This window comes from Drosophila obscura, unplaced genomic scaffold (genome assembly GCF_018151105.1).
Source record: "Drosophila obscura isolate BZ-5 IFL unplaced genomic scaffold, ASM1815110v1 contig_176, whole genome shotgun sequence".
In the NCBI taxonomy this organism is placed as follows: domain Eukaryota; kingdom Metazoa; phylum Arthropoda; class Insecta; order Diptera; family Drosophilidae; genus Drosophila; species Drosophila obscura.
The window spans coordinates 367,600-385,223 of NW_024542763.1; the positions used below are offsets into that span (position 1 = coordinate 367,600).

General features: G+C 43.0%; 1 protein-coding gene across 2 annotated transcripts in view; it reads left to right on the forward strand.

Moving 5' to 3' along the window:
* Window positions 1-17,624, forward strand: part of LOC111079328 (putative serine/threonine-protein kinase STE20-like) — a 74,084-nt gene continuing 56,460 nt past the window's right edge. Inside the window, exon 1 of one of the 2 annotated variants that reach the window (XM_041592211.1) lies at window positions 1-365. In XM_041592211.1, coding sequence (XP_041448145.1) covers window positions 59-365 — 307 coding nt within the window. In that variant the 5' untranslated portion in view covers window positions 1-58. The remainder of the gene's footprint in view (window positions 366-17,624) is intronic. The other variant, XM_041592210.1, reaches the window with a different exon arrangement.

Here is a 17,624-nt window from a genome sequence, read left to right on the forward strand (position 1 = left end):
TCATCGATAATATACTGCTGCTTTGTAACAGAGTCAAAATTGCATTTATTACCTTACCATGTTTACCAATAATATATCCGACTATAAATTAAACTCTACAATTAAAACTGGAAAATTTGGAACACTATATAAAGCAAATTATCTCAATAAAAATAAATGTGTAGTTATTAAGAAGATTTCAGTGGAACAACAAGCGGATAAACTGGCAATGATATGTGAAGATGTTTTAAAATTTCGACAGTTTAAACATAAAAATATAAATACCATCCTGCACTGTTTTGTTTATAAAAATTATGTGTACATAGTGTTTCCATTTATGTGCTTCGGAGACTGCCAAACATTACTTGAAAATGTTTTCACTTCTGGTAAATTAATTATATTATCTAGATTAAAGTTTATTCCCTAAACATGTTAAAGGCCTGTCTCCAGCACCGGAACATTGCTGCCAGGAATTTGCTAGTTATTCCGTGAGGGTGTGGAACATAGCTAAAACAGGGTTGATGAATCAGCTGTGTTTTGTAAACAGAGCCAATTGTGAAATTCAACTGAAATTAAAAAAGGAAAAAAATGAACTCTGACGATCAAGTGATTGTGTCGGTGGCAGCATACATTGTTGGAAAACAACGAAGAATAATTTGCATCTCTCTTTTTGGTTTTGCGCACAGTTTTTGCCTACATCTTGCACCATTCACTCCAGGAAGAATTGTAAAGTATATATTCCTAAGCTGGGTATCAGCTGTTCTCTCAGTCCACACACGGTCCCGATAGGCAACTATCGATATAATTCTGCTCCGCTCGTGTTGCTGGATACACACTCCAGGAAAACATAAGCGAAAAATTGCTGCCACAGTTTTTTTTATATGAAGTTTGATAGGAATTTTTAGATTCCGCGGCGCTGGATACTATCACTAACCATACAGTATATAGATGTGCCAGTTCATAGAACGAATGTGTCGCAGCTGAATGTTCTGTCCCAGGTCCCCATGTCTTCGACTCGTGGACCTGAGTCGTTCGGGTGTGGACCTGAGACGTTCGGCATTTTTTCGACATGTACGATTCTTGAAGAGATGCGAAAGCAAGCCGAGAATTGCAAGTGTATGTGTGTACACAGCACCAAAAAATATTTATCAATTCTTATTTTTCGAAACCGTTTTCGTTTTGAGTTTTCAGGTACCGTACATGTGTGTGTGGCATGTATTCACATATACTGTGCTTGTGTGTGGGTTCTACAATTTTTGGCCACTTAAAGCATAGTATCACTAACCATAAAATATATAGATGTGCCATATATAGATGTTCATACACCGAACGTTTCGCAGCTGAGTTTTTTGTCCCAGGTCCCCAGGTCTTCGGATGCTGGACCTGAGACGTTCTGGTCGTGGACCTGCGACGTTCGGGTCGTGGACCTGAGACGTTCGGCATTTTTTCGACATGTTCGATTCATGACGAGATACGAAAGCAAGCGGAGAATTGCAAATGTATGTGTGTACACAGGCACGACAAAATATTTATCAAGTCTTATTTTCCGAAAACGTTTTGAGTTTGTTTTGAGTCGTTTCCAGGCTACGTAAATGTGTATGTGCCATGTATTCACACATACTATGCTTGTGTGTGGGCTCTACAAGTTTTGGCCGCTTGAACTAAATTTCGGTTTTTCGTTTTGTTTTGCAGAGATAATGTTGCGACGGGCTCGCGGGGTATTTCTTCCATTCTCTTTTAGGCTAGCCTTTGCATCTGCCTTCGACTTCGTCAATGCCTCGACCCGCGTCAAGTCGAGCGACAGAATACACCAACAAAATATGAAGTCTGGCGACAGGAATTGGTCCGTGGCCGGATTAGCAGTTGCCTAGGGCTAAAAGAAAAATTTGTTGAAAAAACAAAACTGCAAATAACACTACTCGACAAAATTAGGCTGTGAACCAAAATGACTTTTTCTGATAGATTTCGGGATTTAAAGATTTTTGTAGTACTTTTTTTTTATGTTGTCATTTTTGTTAAAGAATTTTTAAAATCTGGTATTTTTTTCATGGTTTTTTCAGAGGTTGTGCTTCTATTTTTCACATAACTTAACTATCTTATATCTGTTATATCCATTAAGCTTTAAAATTCAAATTTTATTATTTTCTGCTGTATTTTTTTTCGAAATTTTGATTTTAAAAACTCGTGAAAAGTCGAAAAAAAATAATTCTTGGCCAACATTTTTATTTTTAAATAGACGCATTAATTATGCCTTGTTTAAGGTATTGCTCATTAAAATCTATGGATAAACGGTCAACTTGCAGCCGTTTGACCTAGACGACTCAAAAATAATTTTACCTGAAATTAGTGCATCTATTTTTCACATAACTTAAGTATCTTATATCTGGTTGCATAGAACTTTTCAGTTCTGAAAAGCTGACAAATACAGCTATAAATCCGACCCAGACTCTTTGTATCTGCAGCTTAACGCCTGGAAGATATTAAGCTTTCAAATTAAAATTTCATCATTTTTTGCGGTATTTTTTTTTTTTTCGAAATTTTGACTTTAAAAACTAAAAAGTCGAAAGAAAAATAATTCTTGGCCGTCGTTAGGCGTCGTTTTAGGTATTAAAATCTATGGAGAAACTTTGGAGCTAAAATTCGTTAACCAAACCTAAAAAATGAACAACAAATACATTTTTGAAGGTTGCGGGCCCAACTACCAATTGGGAATGTCGAAAGCTGCAGATACAAATAGTCTGGGTCGGATTTATAGCTGCACTTCAGCTTTTCAGAACTGCAAAGTTCTATGCAACCAGATATAAGATACTTAAGTTATGTGAAAAATAGATGCACTACCTCTGAAAAAAAACATTAAAAAAATACCAGATTTTAAAAAATTCTTAAAAAAAAAACTAAACCATAAAAAAACCATAATTCGTTAAAAAATTTGAAACCCCGAAATCTATAAGAAAAAGTCATTTTGGTCCACAGCCTAATTCTCGTGTTGACTAGTGTAGTCTGTTGGATTAATCAATGTGGAGTTTATCTGAAGGCGATAAAATGGGGCGATACAACGTTCACCGGGTCCGCTAGTTACATATAAAAAAAGTGATATGAACTAAAATAATGTTATATACATACAGCGGATTAATAATAAGGACCTGGCCAGCTGAAAACCAAAAATGCATGGAGGGGTGATCTTAATTTTATACCTGTACTTAAGGGGTATATTAGTTGTGGTAAAAGTGGTGTGTGAACGGGGGAAATTTCCGCCCCAAAAGATATAACGACAGCACATAGCCGAGCGTATAGCCATGTCTGTCTGTCCGTCGCCGTCCGTCCCGCCGCCGTCCGTCTGTCCGTCTGTCCGTCTGCCGTCTCGATGAGCGCCTGGATCTCAGAGACTAAAGGCTAGCGAAACCAAATTTGGTTTCCAACTTATGTGATATCCACTGCTACAAGTGTATTCAGATTTCCCCCGCCCCCTTCCCCCACACAAAGGACGAAAATCTGTGGCAGGCACAATTTAAAGATACGTAAAACAAAACCAGTATCGGGGCCCATACTACCAGATTGCCAAATCTGAACTAGATCGGATCATAATTATAGCCAGAATGAAATAATTATTTGTTCCTCCCCCCCCATCACGACGGAGACAACACAACTCATTTTCCCTCGCCCACACCTGCCGCGTTCAGTGCGCGGCAACCCAGCGGGGGATAGAATCTAAATGGTACATGTAAATATACATGTTAGATGTATAATATAAATAGTATATGTAGATGTAGATAACAGATGAGCAAAAAAATGTAAAATGTAAAATCTTTTTTAAGTTCTAAAAATTATATGCTTAAAAATGTATATGCTGACTGAGTACGGGTATAGAGAGTCGCCCCAGAAGCGACTCACACTCCTTCCGTATTATAGTACCCATAAAAAAAACCCATGGTGAAAAAATAAAAAAGCGGCCCCGCTGCGACCCAAAACTGACACGCGCGGCAACATGTTGAATTAGCTTTGAATTTAGAAAAAACTCATAAAACAAGTAATAGGGAAGGGCCAAGCCGATACCCATGGACTGAAAAACCAAGCGAACGAATTCCAACTGCCCAGGAAGTAATGAAAGCATAAAACATATTATTTAGGGAACACAGAAAAAAACAAAAAATTCCAATAAAATTGGACGTACAAGCACATTTAAAAACTATAATTAAAAAAACTATGGCAACCCCAAAATGATAATACTACACTAACAAAACAGGCCCCAAAAAGTTCCTGTCTATTGAATATCGTATACCAAAGATGATGATGGTCGCTGCGGACCATGAACCATGCACCCCCATCCATAATTATGTAATAGTTTAAGTCTCAAATTGTGTTATTGGTCTCCACATGCTGAGCTTTCAAATAAAGTAGAAAACATTACATTTTGTCTATTCGACCAAGATGCTGCGCTATTAGTCACAGGCCCATGGTTCATGGTCCGCAGCGACCATCATCATCTTTGGTATATCGATATCAATAGACACGGAACTTTGGGGTCTCTTGGACTATTGTTAGCTGTAAGATACATATTTTAGGGGTCCCCATAGATTTTTTTAATATAAGAATTTTTAAATGTGTCTCCCACAACCACACATTTCTCCAGAATTCGAATATTTTTGTGTTTCCTCCTAAATAAATGTTATTGCATTACATACCCTTGGAAACCAGAACCTCAAACCTACTTCGCCTGGTATCGACTACACGTCCCCCCACCCTAATATATAAACTTTGTTTTATGGATGTTTTTATACCAAAAGCTAATTACAATCAATAGTTTAAGACCAAACCCTCTAACTTGTACAAATAACTGTCCACATTTTCACCTATGGGTTTTTACTTTTATGGAGACAACTACTATAATAAAAATTAAGATCACCACAAAACTCCAGAAATAGCTTTTATAGAGTATTTTCTGAAGCATGGCCAAGTGTCCTTATTATTAATCACATGGCTGTATATGTATGTATGTACATATATGTATTTTTTGTACATATTTACATCAAGTCGCCGCTCATATTGGCTCCCGATTGAAGATCGGTACTCAGGGAACACCATGAGGAGGACATTATATATAAACTATAATGGGGTCAAAAGTTAATCTGACCTTTGAGTCGACTTGATATGACTTAATTTAAAAAATTCGAATTAATTAATGCATATCCATGTTCCCCACCTAGAATGATATCTATTAGTAATGCATATTTATAATCAATAGTTTTAAAATATATGTACATAAGTACATGTATGGGTTGGTTAGGTTGTCCCGGACGGCCCTCACGGGGCCACGCATAGGCCAATATGGCCCTTAGTTGTCCGGATCGGTGCGTATGGACCTTCTGAGTGTTTTCACGCGGTTTCGAAATCCGTGAGGATCGAGGAGAGTTTTGCAAAGGCAAGGAGTTCCGCTGGCGTCCTCTTGGATGCATCTTCCAGCGATGCCAGTACCGGGCTGCCAAGATGTTTGTTTCTTGCCCTTGAGAGGGCCGGGCATTGGCAGATTAGATGTTCCAGGGTTTCGATAGCCCCAGATTCTTCACATTTCCTACTCTTGTCACTGTTGGTGATGCCTAGTTTGACTGCATGTGCTGCAGCCAGGCAATGACCTGTGAGTATACCTATTAGCATCCTACAGTCCTTCCGTGGTAGGTGCAGTAGGTATTGGCTGAATTTACCATTGCTCTCCTTGCACATGGTTTTCGCGATCTTGCAGTTGGTGGTTCTCCTCCACCTGCTGCTGGTCTGTATGTGTGCCCTCTTCTCTAGATCGCTTTGAAGCGCTCTGAGGGAGACAGGCACGTTCTCAGTCCTGTCGTTTGCCAGCCCGACGCCTTAGCCAGCACGTCTGCTGCCTCGTTGCCTTCGATGCCCTGGTGGCTGGGAACCCAATAGATCCGCACTGTCTTTGTCGTGCTTAGGAAATCTAATGCCTCCCTGCTTGCCAGGACATTTTTGGAACGGACGACTGCATGGATCTTATCGCCGCCTGGCTGTCCACGAACAGATTGACCACATTATGTGGGCGTTCCGTACATCGAGCAACCTCCGCCGCTTTCCGTATGGCAAAGACTTCTGCCTGGAATATGCTGCATTGGTCCGGTAGCTTATAGGACAGCCTTATTTCAGGGTCTGTACAGTATATGCCCGCACCTACTCCTCCCTCCATTTTGGAGCCATCCGTGTATATGTTGAGGTGTTGAGTCTGGTCCCGACCCCTTTTCGAGTCGTCGGGTCCCATAAATGAGGTTGTGTTTACGTCCAGGCAACCTTGTGCCGGTACCTTGTATCTATTGGTAAAGAGGATGAGGTCCGTCTTGTCCGCGTTCATACTGAGTCCTACTTTTCCCGCCCACTCACATATCTCCCTGAGTGTTGATTCCATTATGGAGCTTAGAGTCGATGGACATACTCCCGTAATAATTATGCTTATGTCATCAGCATAAGCTGTTATTTTTGGGGCTCTCCTTTCGAATCTCTTTATTAGGTCGTCGACCACCAGGTTCCACAGGAGGGGCGAGAGGACCCCACCCTGAGGTGTGCCTCTGTGTGCCCCTTTCACCAAGGAAGCGGTGCCCCGTTCTGAGTACACCCGTCTAATACTTAGAAGGTTCTTTATCCAGAGGTTGATTGCGGGATGCGTGTTGGTCGCTTCTAGGCGGTCCATTATTGCGTTGGTATTCACGTTATTGAATGCTCCGGATATGTCTACGAACACTCCTAGAGCATACTTCTTATTTTAAAGGGCATTTTCGATATAGCCCGTGCTCAGGCAAGCCGAGTATATTGCAGAGAGCCATGGGGTGATCACGTCTTTGGTCACCTGTAGCATGGCCGGAAATATACCGTCTAGTCCAGGTGCTTTCGTACCCACAAAGGAGTCTATGGCCCAGTGGATTCTCCTAGACGATATGAGACCCGTTGGGGGATGCTGTTCCTCAGTTGCTAGGTCCTGATGCTCTGTAGCGTCAGCGACCTCGGTGCATCCTGGGAAGTGGGCTTCCATTAGTGCTGTTAGGGCTTCTGCGCTGCCCTCAGTCCATTGTCCATCATTTTGTTTGATCTGACTCTGTATGGTAGGTTGCTTTGATAGCAGCTTCCGGAGTTTAGCTGTTTCTGGGACTTTCTCGATGTTGGAGCAGAAGTTCCTCCACGAGTTTCTTTGTGCCCTTCGTATTTCCTTCTTGTACACCCTGAGTAGGATTTTATATTCCTCATTGATCATCTCATCGCTCGCCTGTTTGGCGATTTTGAAGAATTCTTTGAGGTTGTTTCTTTGGAGCGATAGGTCCCGGTTCCACCAGAGTGGTTTGGTCCTCTTTTTCGTTCTCGAGGGTGGGCACGATGCGTGGTACGCATCCAGTAGTTCCCTGGATAGGGTCTCTAGGGACGTTTCTATGTCTTCCGGGGATTTCACTGTGCCCGCACGATTCGCGAGCTTCGAGGTAACTGTCTTTTTAAACTTTTCCCGGTTTGTGTTCCGGGGGTTTCTATAGACAGTTATCTTCGGAGAGTGTTCAAATTCGCACTTAAACTGGATGTACTTGTGGTCTGAGAAGGATGGTCTTTCAAGGACTCTCCAGCCAGATACCAAAGTACTAGTTCCCGCTACGAGTGTTAAATCTAGCACGTTTGAAGAGGTGGGACCTACAAAGGTGTATTCCACTCCTACGTTTGCTACTTCTAGGTTAGTTGATAGTATGAAGTCTAGGAGGGACTCACCTCTATCGTTGATGTCGGGGCTTCCCCACTCGTTGTGATGTGCGTTTGCGTCCGTACCGACGAGAAGTTGCTGGTCCTTCGGGCTGGATTCCGCCACTAGATGCCTCAACTCTTCAGGTGGAGCCGGCCTGTCGTGTGCCATGTAGCAGGAGGCTACCATCAGGCGCCTTTCCTTGCTTTCTAGCATCACCACGGTCAGATCGTCAGTGCTGTAATGAGACATAAGGTGAGCATGGATTTCCTTTCGTACGAGTACGGCGGTTCTGTTTCTGCTTACCGATGGTGGATAGAACACGTTAAAATTTGAGGACTTTAGTCCGGCCACAGCATTGCCTGAGGCAACCCATGGCTCCTGGACTAAGGCTATGTCGGCGGGCCTTTGCTCCATGGCAAAGAGGAGCTCCGCAGACGCAATCTTACTTTTGTGGAGGTTGAGCTGCAGCACACTCACCATGTGCGCCTGGCTCAGCTCCACTCGACGGGTTGACTACTACCGTCAGGTCACCGTCCTCCCCCTCCTCCTCCGAGTCCAGCGCAAGACCCTGTGCGGCCTCCACGATGGTGTCCAGACCAAGGTCCTTCTCCACCTCGCCCGCCTGCAGAGTGTGCGCATCTTTGTCCTCGGGGTGGCGCTTTTCGAGCCGCAGGTACACACTGCCCATCTCCCACGCCATCTTCCCGAATCTTGGGTACAGCAGGTACCTCCTTGGTGCCTCCTTGCTGATCTGGATGATCGCACTCTGGCCCCCCTCATTGGGTAGTGGGCTCCCGATATGCAGAATCCTCCAGTTCGCCGTTGGCACATCAGGGTTCTGCCGCTGTAGCAGCTTCAGCGCACGGTCCCCTTGGATTACGATGGGGAAGAGTACCTTTGCCTTTGGTATGGACGGGATTAGCTACCTGTCCACCACCTCCAGCTTGGCCCCCTCCCACAACGCATCCAGTTGGCAGACCGTTTGCGTCAGCCACTTGAGTGTGGGGTCGTCAATACATTTAAGTATTTTTACCCCGTTAAGCCACCCTGCACCCTCTAGCGAACAGCGCATCCACGAGCCGCGCGTGCACCGTCTTCCACCGCGCCGACGTTATTTTGCCGTTTTCTTCGCTCCGGTCAATGAGTGCCACGATTAAGTGTCGTTTGGTCACCTCACTGACCTTCGCTTTTTGGGGTCGCTTCGCCTATTTGGGTGTGGGGCCTGCCACCTTGGGCCCGCGTTGCCGCTTGCTCACCGGAGTGTCCTTGATGGCACTCTCGGTCGAGCGTTGCCTTTTGGTGGCGAGACTCTCCTCCACCTTGTTGGCAAATCCCTCCGTCGATGCCTTCATTTGCGGCATCTGCGAGAAGTGCAGCCGTCCCTCTTCTATCCGTTGCCGTCCCATGATCTTGAGGGCCGCTTTGTACTGTGCCTTCGCCTTCAACCCCTCCTTGGAACGCTTCGGCCCTTCCGTACGCAGGGAGCTGGAACCTGGTTCCGGGGAGCGGAGAAGGCTGTCTTCCTCCGTCTTGGTTACAGAGAGCACGCTCTCCAGGTCCGAGTCTGTATCGACCACGGCACCTGTGCGGCTCAACCTGGAGTGAGTCGTTTTTGTGGCAGTAGCATTGCAACTGATATGACCTGCTCCCGTCATATCAGAGGTGTGGCCGCTGGCGACACGCAGAGAGGATTACTCCTCCCCGTGCCCGCCGGTGGTAGCAGCCACGCTTTCCACCGACGTTTGGGTTGACATCCCAACCCTTGCTTCATCTTTCGTCCGCTCCATTGTTGGCCCAGAGGGTCCATGCTGGTTAATATTTTTCGGGGGGACCGCCCCCTAGCGTTTTATGTCTACCCGCCAGGCACCTCCAGCCATGGCCATGGTTCAGTTCCCCCAAATTTTTGGTCGGGAAGACCTGGACCTGGCCTTGGCTAGACACTGCATTATCCCGGAAAGAGCAAGCGGCTATGCATTACCCGATCCGGGATAATGCAGTGCCCATTGCCCAGCCGGCACCCTCTGGGAGGGTTCAGCTGGAGGATTTTCGCCGGCCTAAGTACATGTATAACAACTACCAAAAAAAAAAACGAGAAGGAACGTGCTAGTTGCTTCTGGTGACGCGACTCTACTTATACCCGTACCCGTACTATACATTTTTGATTTTGATTTGATTTTTTAGAATTTTAGAATTAAAACGAGAAGGAACGTGTGAGTCGCTTCTGGGGACGCGACTCTACTTCTACCCGTACTCAGTCAGTATATACATTTTTGAGCTTAGGAATGACAACGCCCAATCGCCAAATGCACGACGCATTTAATAAATAGTTGAGACGCGAAACGAAATATGATTCCGAAGCATTAAAAGAAACCGTTCAAAGAAACGTTCCCCTTTTAAATGAGCAACAAAAATATGTCTACGGTACGCTAATGAAAGTAGTGAACGATGGAACTGGCGGATTTTTTTTTTTTAGATGCTTCCGGTGGGACTGGGGAACGTTTTTGATATTATTGATTTTGGCAACGATTCGATCGCAAAATGGTTTCGCACTTGCACTTGCTTCGTCAGGTATTGCAGCTACGTTGTTGGAAGCTCATTCCACACTCAAGTTGCCGTTGAACATGCAAATAAATGAAACACCAACTTGCAAACTTTCAAGCAATTCTGCGATGGCCAAAGTGTTGCAACAGAGAAAATTAATAGTTTGGGATGAGTGCACGATGGTACAAAAACTATCATTGGAAGCATTATACCGCAAGTTGCAAGATTTCCGAAATAACCAAACCCGGCTTGGTGGTGCACTGATTTTATTAGCAGGAGATTTTCGCCAAACACTACCAGTGATACCACAATCAACACCAGCCGACGAACTTAACGCATGTTTAAAGAATTATATTGGCTGCAAAAACATTGATGTCAACGAAATAAATTTCCAAATTCAAAATAATTTAGCTGGCGAATTAATAACATACAAATCGTTACTTACCAAGATAATATTGTCACCTATCCAACGGAGTTCTTAAATTCGATGGAATTGCCCGGATTACCACCTCATAATCTGCAACTAAGATCGGATCGGTAATTATTATGATGCGGAATATAAACCAGCCACTTCTTTCTAATGACACCCGACTTGCGGTGAAAAAATTAATGAACAACGTCATCGAAGCCACAATTTTGAAAGGGAAATATGTATAAAGGAGAAGACGTTTTTTATTCCACGGATTCCTTTGATTTCGAATGACATGCCATTCGACTTTAACCGGTTACAGTTTCCAGTGAGGCTAGCAATTGCAATGTCGATAAATAAATCTCAAAGGCTGTCGCTAATTGTTTGTGGCATTAATCTTGAAAATCAATGTTTTTCGCATGGCCAGTTATATGTCGCTTGTTCTCGAGTCGGAGTACCAACCAAACTATTTATATACGCGCCAGAGTAAAAAACAAAGAATGTTGTTTATCATAAAGCATTACAATAATAAACACTTTCTTTCTGAAATATTTTTATACCCGTACTCAAAAAAGAGTTAAGGGGTATATTAGATTTGTGGTAAAAATGGATGTGTGTAACGCAGAGAAGGAAACGTTTCCGACCCCATAAAGTATATATATTCTTGATCAGCATCAATAGCCGAGTCGATATAGCCATATCTGTCTGTCCGTCTGTCTGTCTGTCCGTCTTGTTGAGCGCCTAGATCTTAGAGACTATAAGAGATAGGGCAACCAAATTTGGTTTCCACACTCATGTGATATCACACTGCTACAAGTGTATTTGAAAATTTCGCCCCGCCCCCTTCCGCCCCCACAAAGGACGAAAATCTGTGGCAGGCACATTTTCAAAGATACGATAAAACTAAAAACGCAGTGTCGTAGAAAATGCCCATATCTACCAGATTGCCTAATCTGAATCAGATCGGATCATAAGTATAGCCAGAATGAAGAAATTAATTTTCTGTTGGTTCCCTCTCCTTCTCCAGCGCTGCTGACGCTTCTGATTCTCTTTCTCGCTCGCACACTCTGCCGCGTTCAGTGCGCGAGCAACCCCTAGCGGAGGAGATGTAGAATCTTAATGGTACATGTACAATCTTCATGTTCTAAAATTCGTGTTCTAAAATTCTAAAAAATCATATGCTCAAAAATGTATATACTGACTGAGTACGGGTATACGTAGAGTCGCGTCCCCAGAAGCGACTCGCACGTTCCTTCTCGTTTAGTTAATGATACCAATTCGAAATCAATATTTATAGTTAAGACAGCACAACGTCTGTCGGGTCCGCTAGAAATGATTTTCATGTGGAACAAACGGATAAAAAGGCGCATCTGAAAAATTAGTTTACTGTCGGAAAATCGAAGATTATAAAAATATATATATCACATTTTGTGTTGTGACAGGCAGCATTTGATAAGCTGGCAAGTGCATTTGTCAGCTTTTCAGAAGTGCAAAGTTCTATGCAACCAGATATAAGATACTTAAGTCATGTGAAAAATAAAAGCACTAATTTCAGGTAAAATTCGTTTTGAGTCGTTTTGGTCAAACGGCTGCAAGTTGACAGTTTATCCATAGATTTTAATGAGCAATACCTTAGACGACGCCTAATTAATGCGTCTATTTAATACCAAAAATGTTGGCCAAGAATTATTTTTTTTTTCGACTTTTCCCGAGTTTATACAGTCAAAATTTTGAAAAAAAAATACCGCAAAAAATTATGAAATTTGAATTTGAAAGCTTAATATCTTCCAGGCGTTAAGCTGCAGCTACAAATTGTCTGGGTCGAATTTATAGCTGCACTTCAGCTTTTCAGAACTGCAAAATTCTTTGCAACCAGATAAAAGATACTTAAGTTATGTGAAAAATAGATGCACTACCTCTGAAAAAAACCATGAAAAAAATACCAGATTTTAAAAATTCTTTAAAAAAATGACCACAAAAATAAAAGTACTACAAAAATGTTTAAATCCCGAAATTTATCAGAAAAAGTCATTTTGGTTCTCAGCCTAAATAAAAAGTTCAATTTTGTCGAGTAGTGTTATTTGCAGTTTTGTTTTTTCAACAAATTTTTCTTTTAGCCCTAGGGGGGCCCTAGGCAACTGCTAATCCGGCCATGGACCAATTCCTGTCGTAAGACTTCATATTTTGTTGGTGTATTCTGTCGCTCGACAAATGCTTCGACAAATGTCGAAAAAATGCCGAACGTCTCAGGTCCACGACCCGAACGTCGCAGGTCCACGACCAGAACGTCTCAGGTCCAGCAGCCGAAGACCTGGGGACCTGGGACAAAAAACTCAGGTGCGACACGTTCGGTGTATGAACTGGCACATCTATATATTGAATGGTTAGTGATACTATGCTTTAAGTGGCCAAAAATTGTAGAACCCACACACAAGCACAGTATATGTGAATACATGCCACACACACATGTACGGTATCTGAAAACTCAAAACGAAAACGGTTTCGAAAAATAAATATTTTTTGGTGCTGTGTACACACAGAAACCGGTTGCTAATGAACTGGCGATTTCAAATCAAATTGCACATAGCACGTAAATAAAAACCTGCATGAACGGGAAAAAATTATGAACAACTCTGCTTTAACTTTGTTTTAAGTTTATATTTATATAATTAAAACTTTTTTTTCGTATATCCCAATATATTTAATAAAATTATTTCTAAAGGTCCCTAATTTAACCTCACCAAAATAAACATAAACTACAACAAAGTGCGAATTCCCATTTGACCGATAAAATATCGATATCAAAATCGGCTTGGGGTAAAAATGTCGTATGGTTCTTGTTTTTTGTTTTGGTATCATGTAATGCAATTGCCAAAATGATATTTAACTAAAATATTTCCATTTCCAAACCAAACAAATTTTTTTTGAAACAAAGGTTAGGTTAGGTTTATAGGGCTGCTCGACCGAAGTCGAGGTCACTCGGAGGCAAATCTGCCCATTGTGATGCCCACACTCGGCACGAGATATTGTCTGGTGCCTAGGGAGTTTTGTCTGGACGTTGATATGCAATGTCTGCACCATCAAGTGGCCCATGCGACACCAAGCCGAAGCCTGTTACGCGCGGAACCCAGGCAGAAACGCAGCCCTCCTCCCGCCCAACCGACCGAGGGGCGCTGCCGCATGACGCGCGACGCGTGTTACCGAACCGATCGCGAGCATGCAGGAAAGATAGGTGTTAGACTAAAATTCGAGGAAAATTAGAGCTAAACACAATTCAAAGAGCTAAGCATGCAAAGATAGCTAAAAAATATAACTAATTACGGGAAAGGTATGTTAGTATTAGTGATTTAAGAAGAGGAAGGGAATTAGTAGTTGATATTATGTGGTAGAGGGAATTGAAGTCCGAGCAAAGTACCCTAAATGGTTCGTGCAAGGAATAATTCGATCTACAAAGCGGAAGGAAAAGAGGAATGAAGTTTCTAGTAGATCTAATAGGAATCGTAAAGTTTATGCGGCTCAACAAGTCAGGGCTATCTACATCACCCTTGATCAGGTTGTGCATAAAAATCACGACTAACTAAGGTTGGAAGGTTTATTAAAAGCAATCTACGAGGATAAGATGGCAGTCTCACACCTGCATCCCAGTTAAGGCCACGCAGAGCAAAAAGTAAAAAGTTTTTCTGGACTGATTCTATACGGTCCTGGTGTACTTTGTACTGGGGAGCCATACACAAGAGCCGTATTCTAAAATCGGACGAACAAGCGAGATATAGAGAGTCTTCGTTATATAGGGGTCGTCAAATTCCTTTGACCACCTCTTTATAAACCCAAGCACACCCATGGCCTTATTTACCATGGTAGAAATGTGTTCAGAAAACTTCAACTTTGGGTCTAATTTAACACCAAGATCATCAACCAAGGTAATTCTCTCAAGAGAACCACCGCAGAGGCTATAAGGAGCCAATAGGGGGCTGGAGCTGGAGCGATGAAATGTCATTACTTTGCATTTCGAGGCATTTAGGTGTAACATATTTGCACAACACCATGATTGAAAGTTATTGAGATCGGATTGCAAGCGAGGGTGAAATGAAATGTCCTTATACTGGACACAAAGTTTAACATCATCCGCATACATGAGTACTCGAGAGTTTGTTAATACTGAAGGCAGATCATTAATAAAGAGTGTGAATAGTAGGGGGCCTAGATGGCTGCCCTGTGGTACTCCAGAAGTAACCTTAACAGGTGAAGAGAAGGAGTTTTTGAAGAGGACTCTTTGAGACCTAGAACAAAGGTAGCTAGAAATCCATCTCAAAAGATTAGGCGGAAACCCTAAAAGGTCAAGTTTTTGTGCTAAAAGGGAATGGTTTACAGAATCAAATGCTTCGTTCGTTCGTTCTCTTTCGTAGTGACCAGACGTGTTTTTGTTTTGCGCTCCGCATTTTCCTTTTGTTTAACTTAAACAGCCGGTGTTTTTTATCTATAATTTAACTCTCTTACTAACATACATTAAAATCATTCTTTACCGCGGGTGCATGCCTGTTAATTGTGTAAAAACACAACTTATTTAATAAATTTTGTGCGTCGGTTAGTCGTGTGTTTGTGTTGTTGCTTTTCGTAAGTACGCCCTCTCATTACATTTAGCCGCTCTTGTCGTAGTTATTGCCTTCTATCACTCTCTCTATCACCTAACTCTCAATAACTGTTCTTTCGCTCTCGCTCTTGTAACCTTTTGTGCAGTAACGCTCTCACTTATAAGCTGTTGCTGCAACCACTCCCTTTTTTTCCGATTTCGCTTTAAGCATTGCTCTAAGCATTTGCCTGCACAGTGGTCTGATTGCTATTTGTTTTGAACTTTTTTTTCCCGAAGAAAAAAAAATAAAAGCATAAATATGGAATTTTCTGTCGTCTGTGCAAAAAAACCTGCAAGAAGCAGATCACCCATGACCAGCCCAATATCCCCTGCTGGCTTTGCGAAAGCGTAGTGCATGCAAAATGTGTAGGGATCTCGGGCCGTGTAGGAGACGCCATTTCACAAAACAACGGCCTACATTATAGTTGTGAGGAATGCCGTGCTGTGGAAAACGACATGCGTTCGTTCATGAGGCAGACGCGGAGTGGATTCAAAGAGCTGATCGTAGGCTTTAAACGGCAATATGATCGGCTCTTGGCCATGAACACTCAGTTCAGCAGTTTACAGCTGCTGGCTGAGTCTCCGAGGCGCAAGAGGTCTACTCCGCGGGACTTGCAAGTGCCGACTGCCTCATGTCCGCCGGCATCCGAAAAACTTACTCCGACCACTCCCTTAGTGCAGCAGTTGATTACGTTTGCTACTCCAAGGGCAACGATCGCTGCTGGTGATGCAGATTCGGGAGCCGAATGCGTCACTTCGGAGAGTATGCAGTTAGAAATGTCTGTAGAGTCCGTGTCCATCGAGTCCGCACCCAACCCCTTAACTATCCCCTCAGTTTTGCTCCCACCAGCTAATAGATGTCCAGGACCACCGGATACTGCCATCACAGGTACTAGGCCTGTGGTGCCAAAACCACTGGTGGGAGTCCCACCAAAGCGACAGTTTTGTCCGCGGCTAGCCCCTGACCTCACATCCAATGATGTGACCGCTTTTATACAAAGCAAAATAAAAGCCGTCGGCTTAAAGGTGGAAAAATTTAACTTTTCTTACGCCAGGAGATATCTTCCTTCAAGATAAGCGTCTCCCAAACTCAATTTGAAACCATTTGTTCCGCCAAGTTTTGGCCAGAGCATTTGGTGGTTAAAGAGTTTAAGGCTAAGAAAAAGAATAGGCCCCCCATTACCTCCAGCATTCAGACCAGTGCTCCATCCTATCCTCATCTTCCACCTCACTTCCACCCATCCAAAAAACTAACTTCCCCTTGTAGTTACCTACCAGAATGCTAAGGCTTCGTAGTAAGCTCACACCTCCAGGCCATTCTCATCCCACGTTATTGTGTTCACCGAGACCTGGTTAAAGCCGGCATCCTTAGTTCCGAGTTTTGCAGGTCGGTACACAATTTTAGAAATGACCGTTCGTCTCGACGGGGAGGTGGCGTCCTATTGAGTGGACTCAAATTTCACGTCGGAACATTTCATGGTCCAGGTTCAACAAGACCTGGAATTCCTGTGCGTAAAACTGATTCTCCCAGGCTTCCATTTCATTACTTGCTCGTATATTCCACCTTCCTCGGATATCTTAATATAAGCATCACCTGACCGCTTTAAAAACTGTTTCTTCCTCGCTATCAGATAAAGACCATATGTAGTTCTAGGTGATTTTAATTTGCCAGGTGCTGTTTGGTCTTCGGTAAACGAGTCTAATAACCTTGTGCCCATGTCACGACATGACTTTATCGACGGCTTGCTAGACCTATCCCTGTCTCAAGTCAACCATGTGAAAAATCCTTGGGTCGATTGCTTGATCTGTGCTTTGTCTCGGATCCGACCATAGCGTTGTTAACCCGAGCCCTTCCGCTCAGTATACCTGAAGACTCCTACCATCCTACATTCGAAGTGTCAGTCGATATTGGCCCTACTGTATTGGATCGAATGGTAGGCTATCCGAACGTGTCCGCTGCTTTCGTAGACGAGTTACGAAGCTTAAAACCTTATTAGGGATTTTGATTGGTCCGCTCTGTACTTGTGCACTGACGTTATGAAAGGCACACACATTTTTACAATGTACTGACACATTTTTGATTCTTGTGTCCCACTTTCTTGTCCTGTTAGATCTGGAAAGCCTCCTTCGTTACCAAGGGTTACCAGCTAAAAAATTTAAATCAAGACTTTATAAAAAATTTCGGAAGTTGGTCCCCCTTCTCTTTCTCACTATGTAATAGCCGTCAATTTCTCCGTTCTTAACGCTCAATGCTATAAAACACCTACCGATCAGGATACGATTTCACAGGACCCAAACAGTTTTACAGCTTCGTAAATAGTAAGCGTAGACGTCCGTACATCCATCCT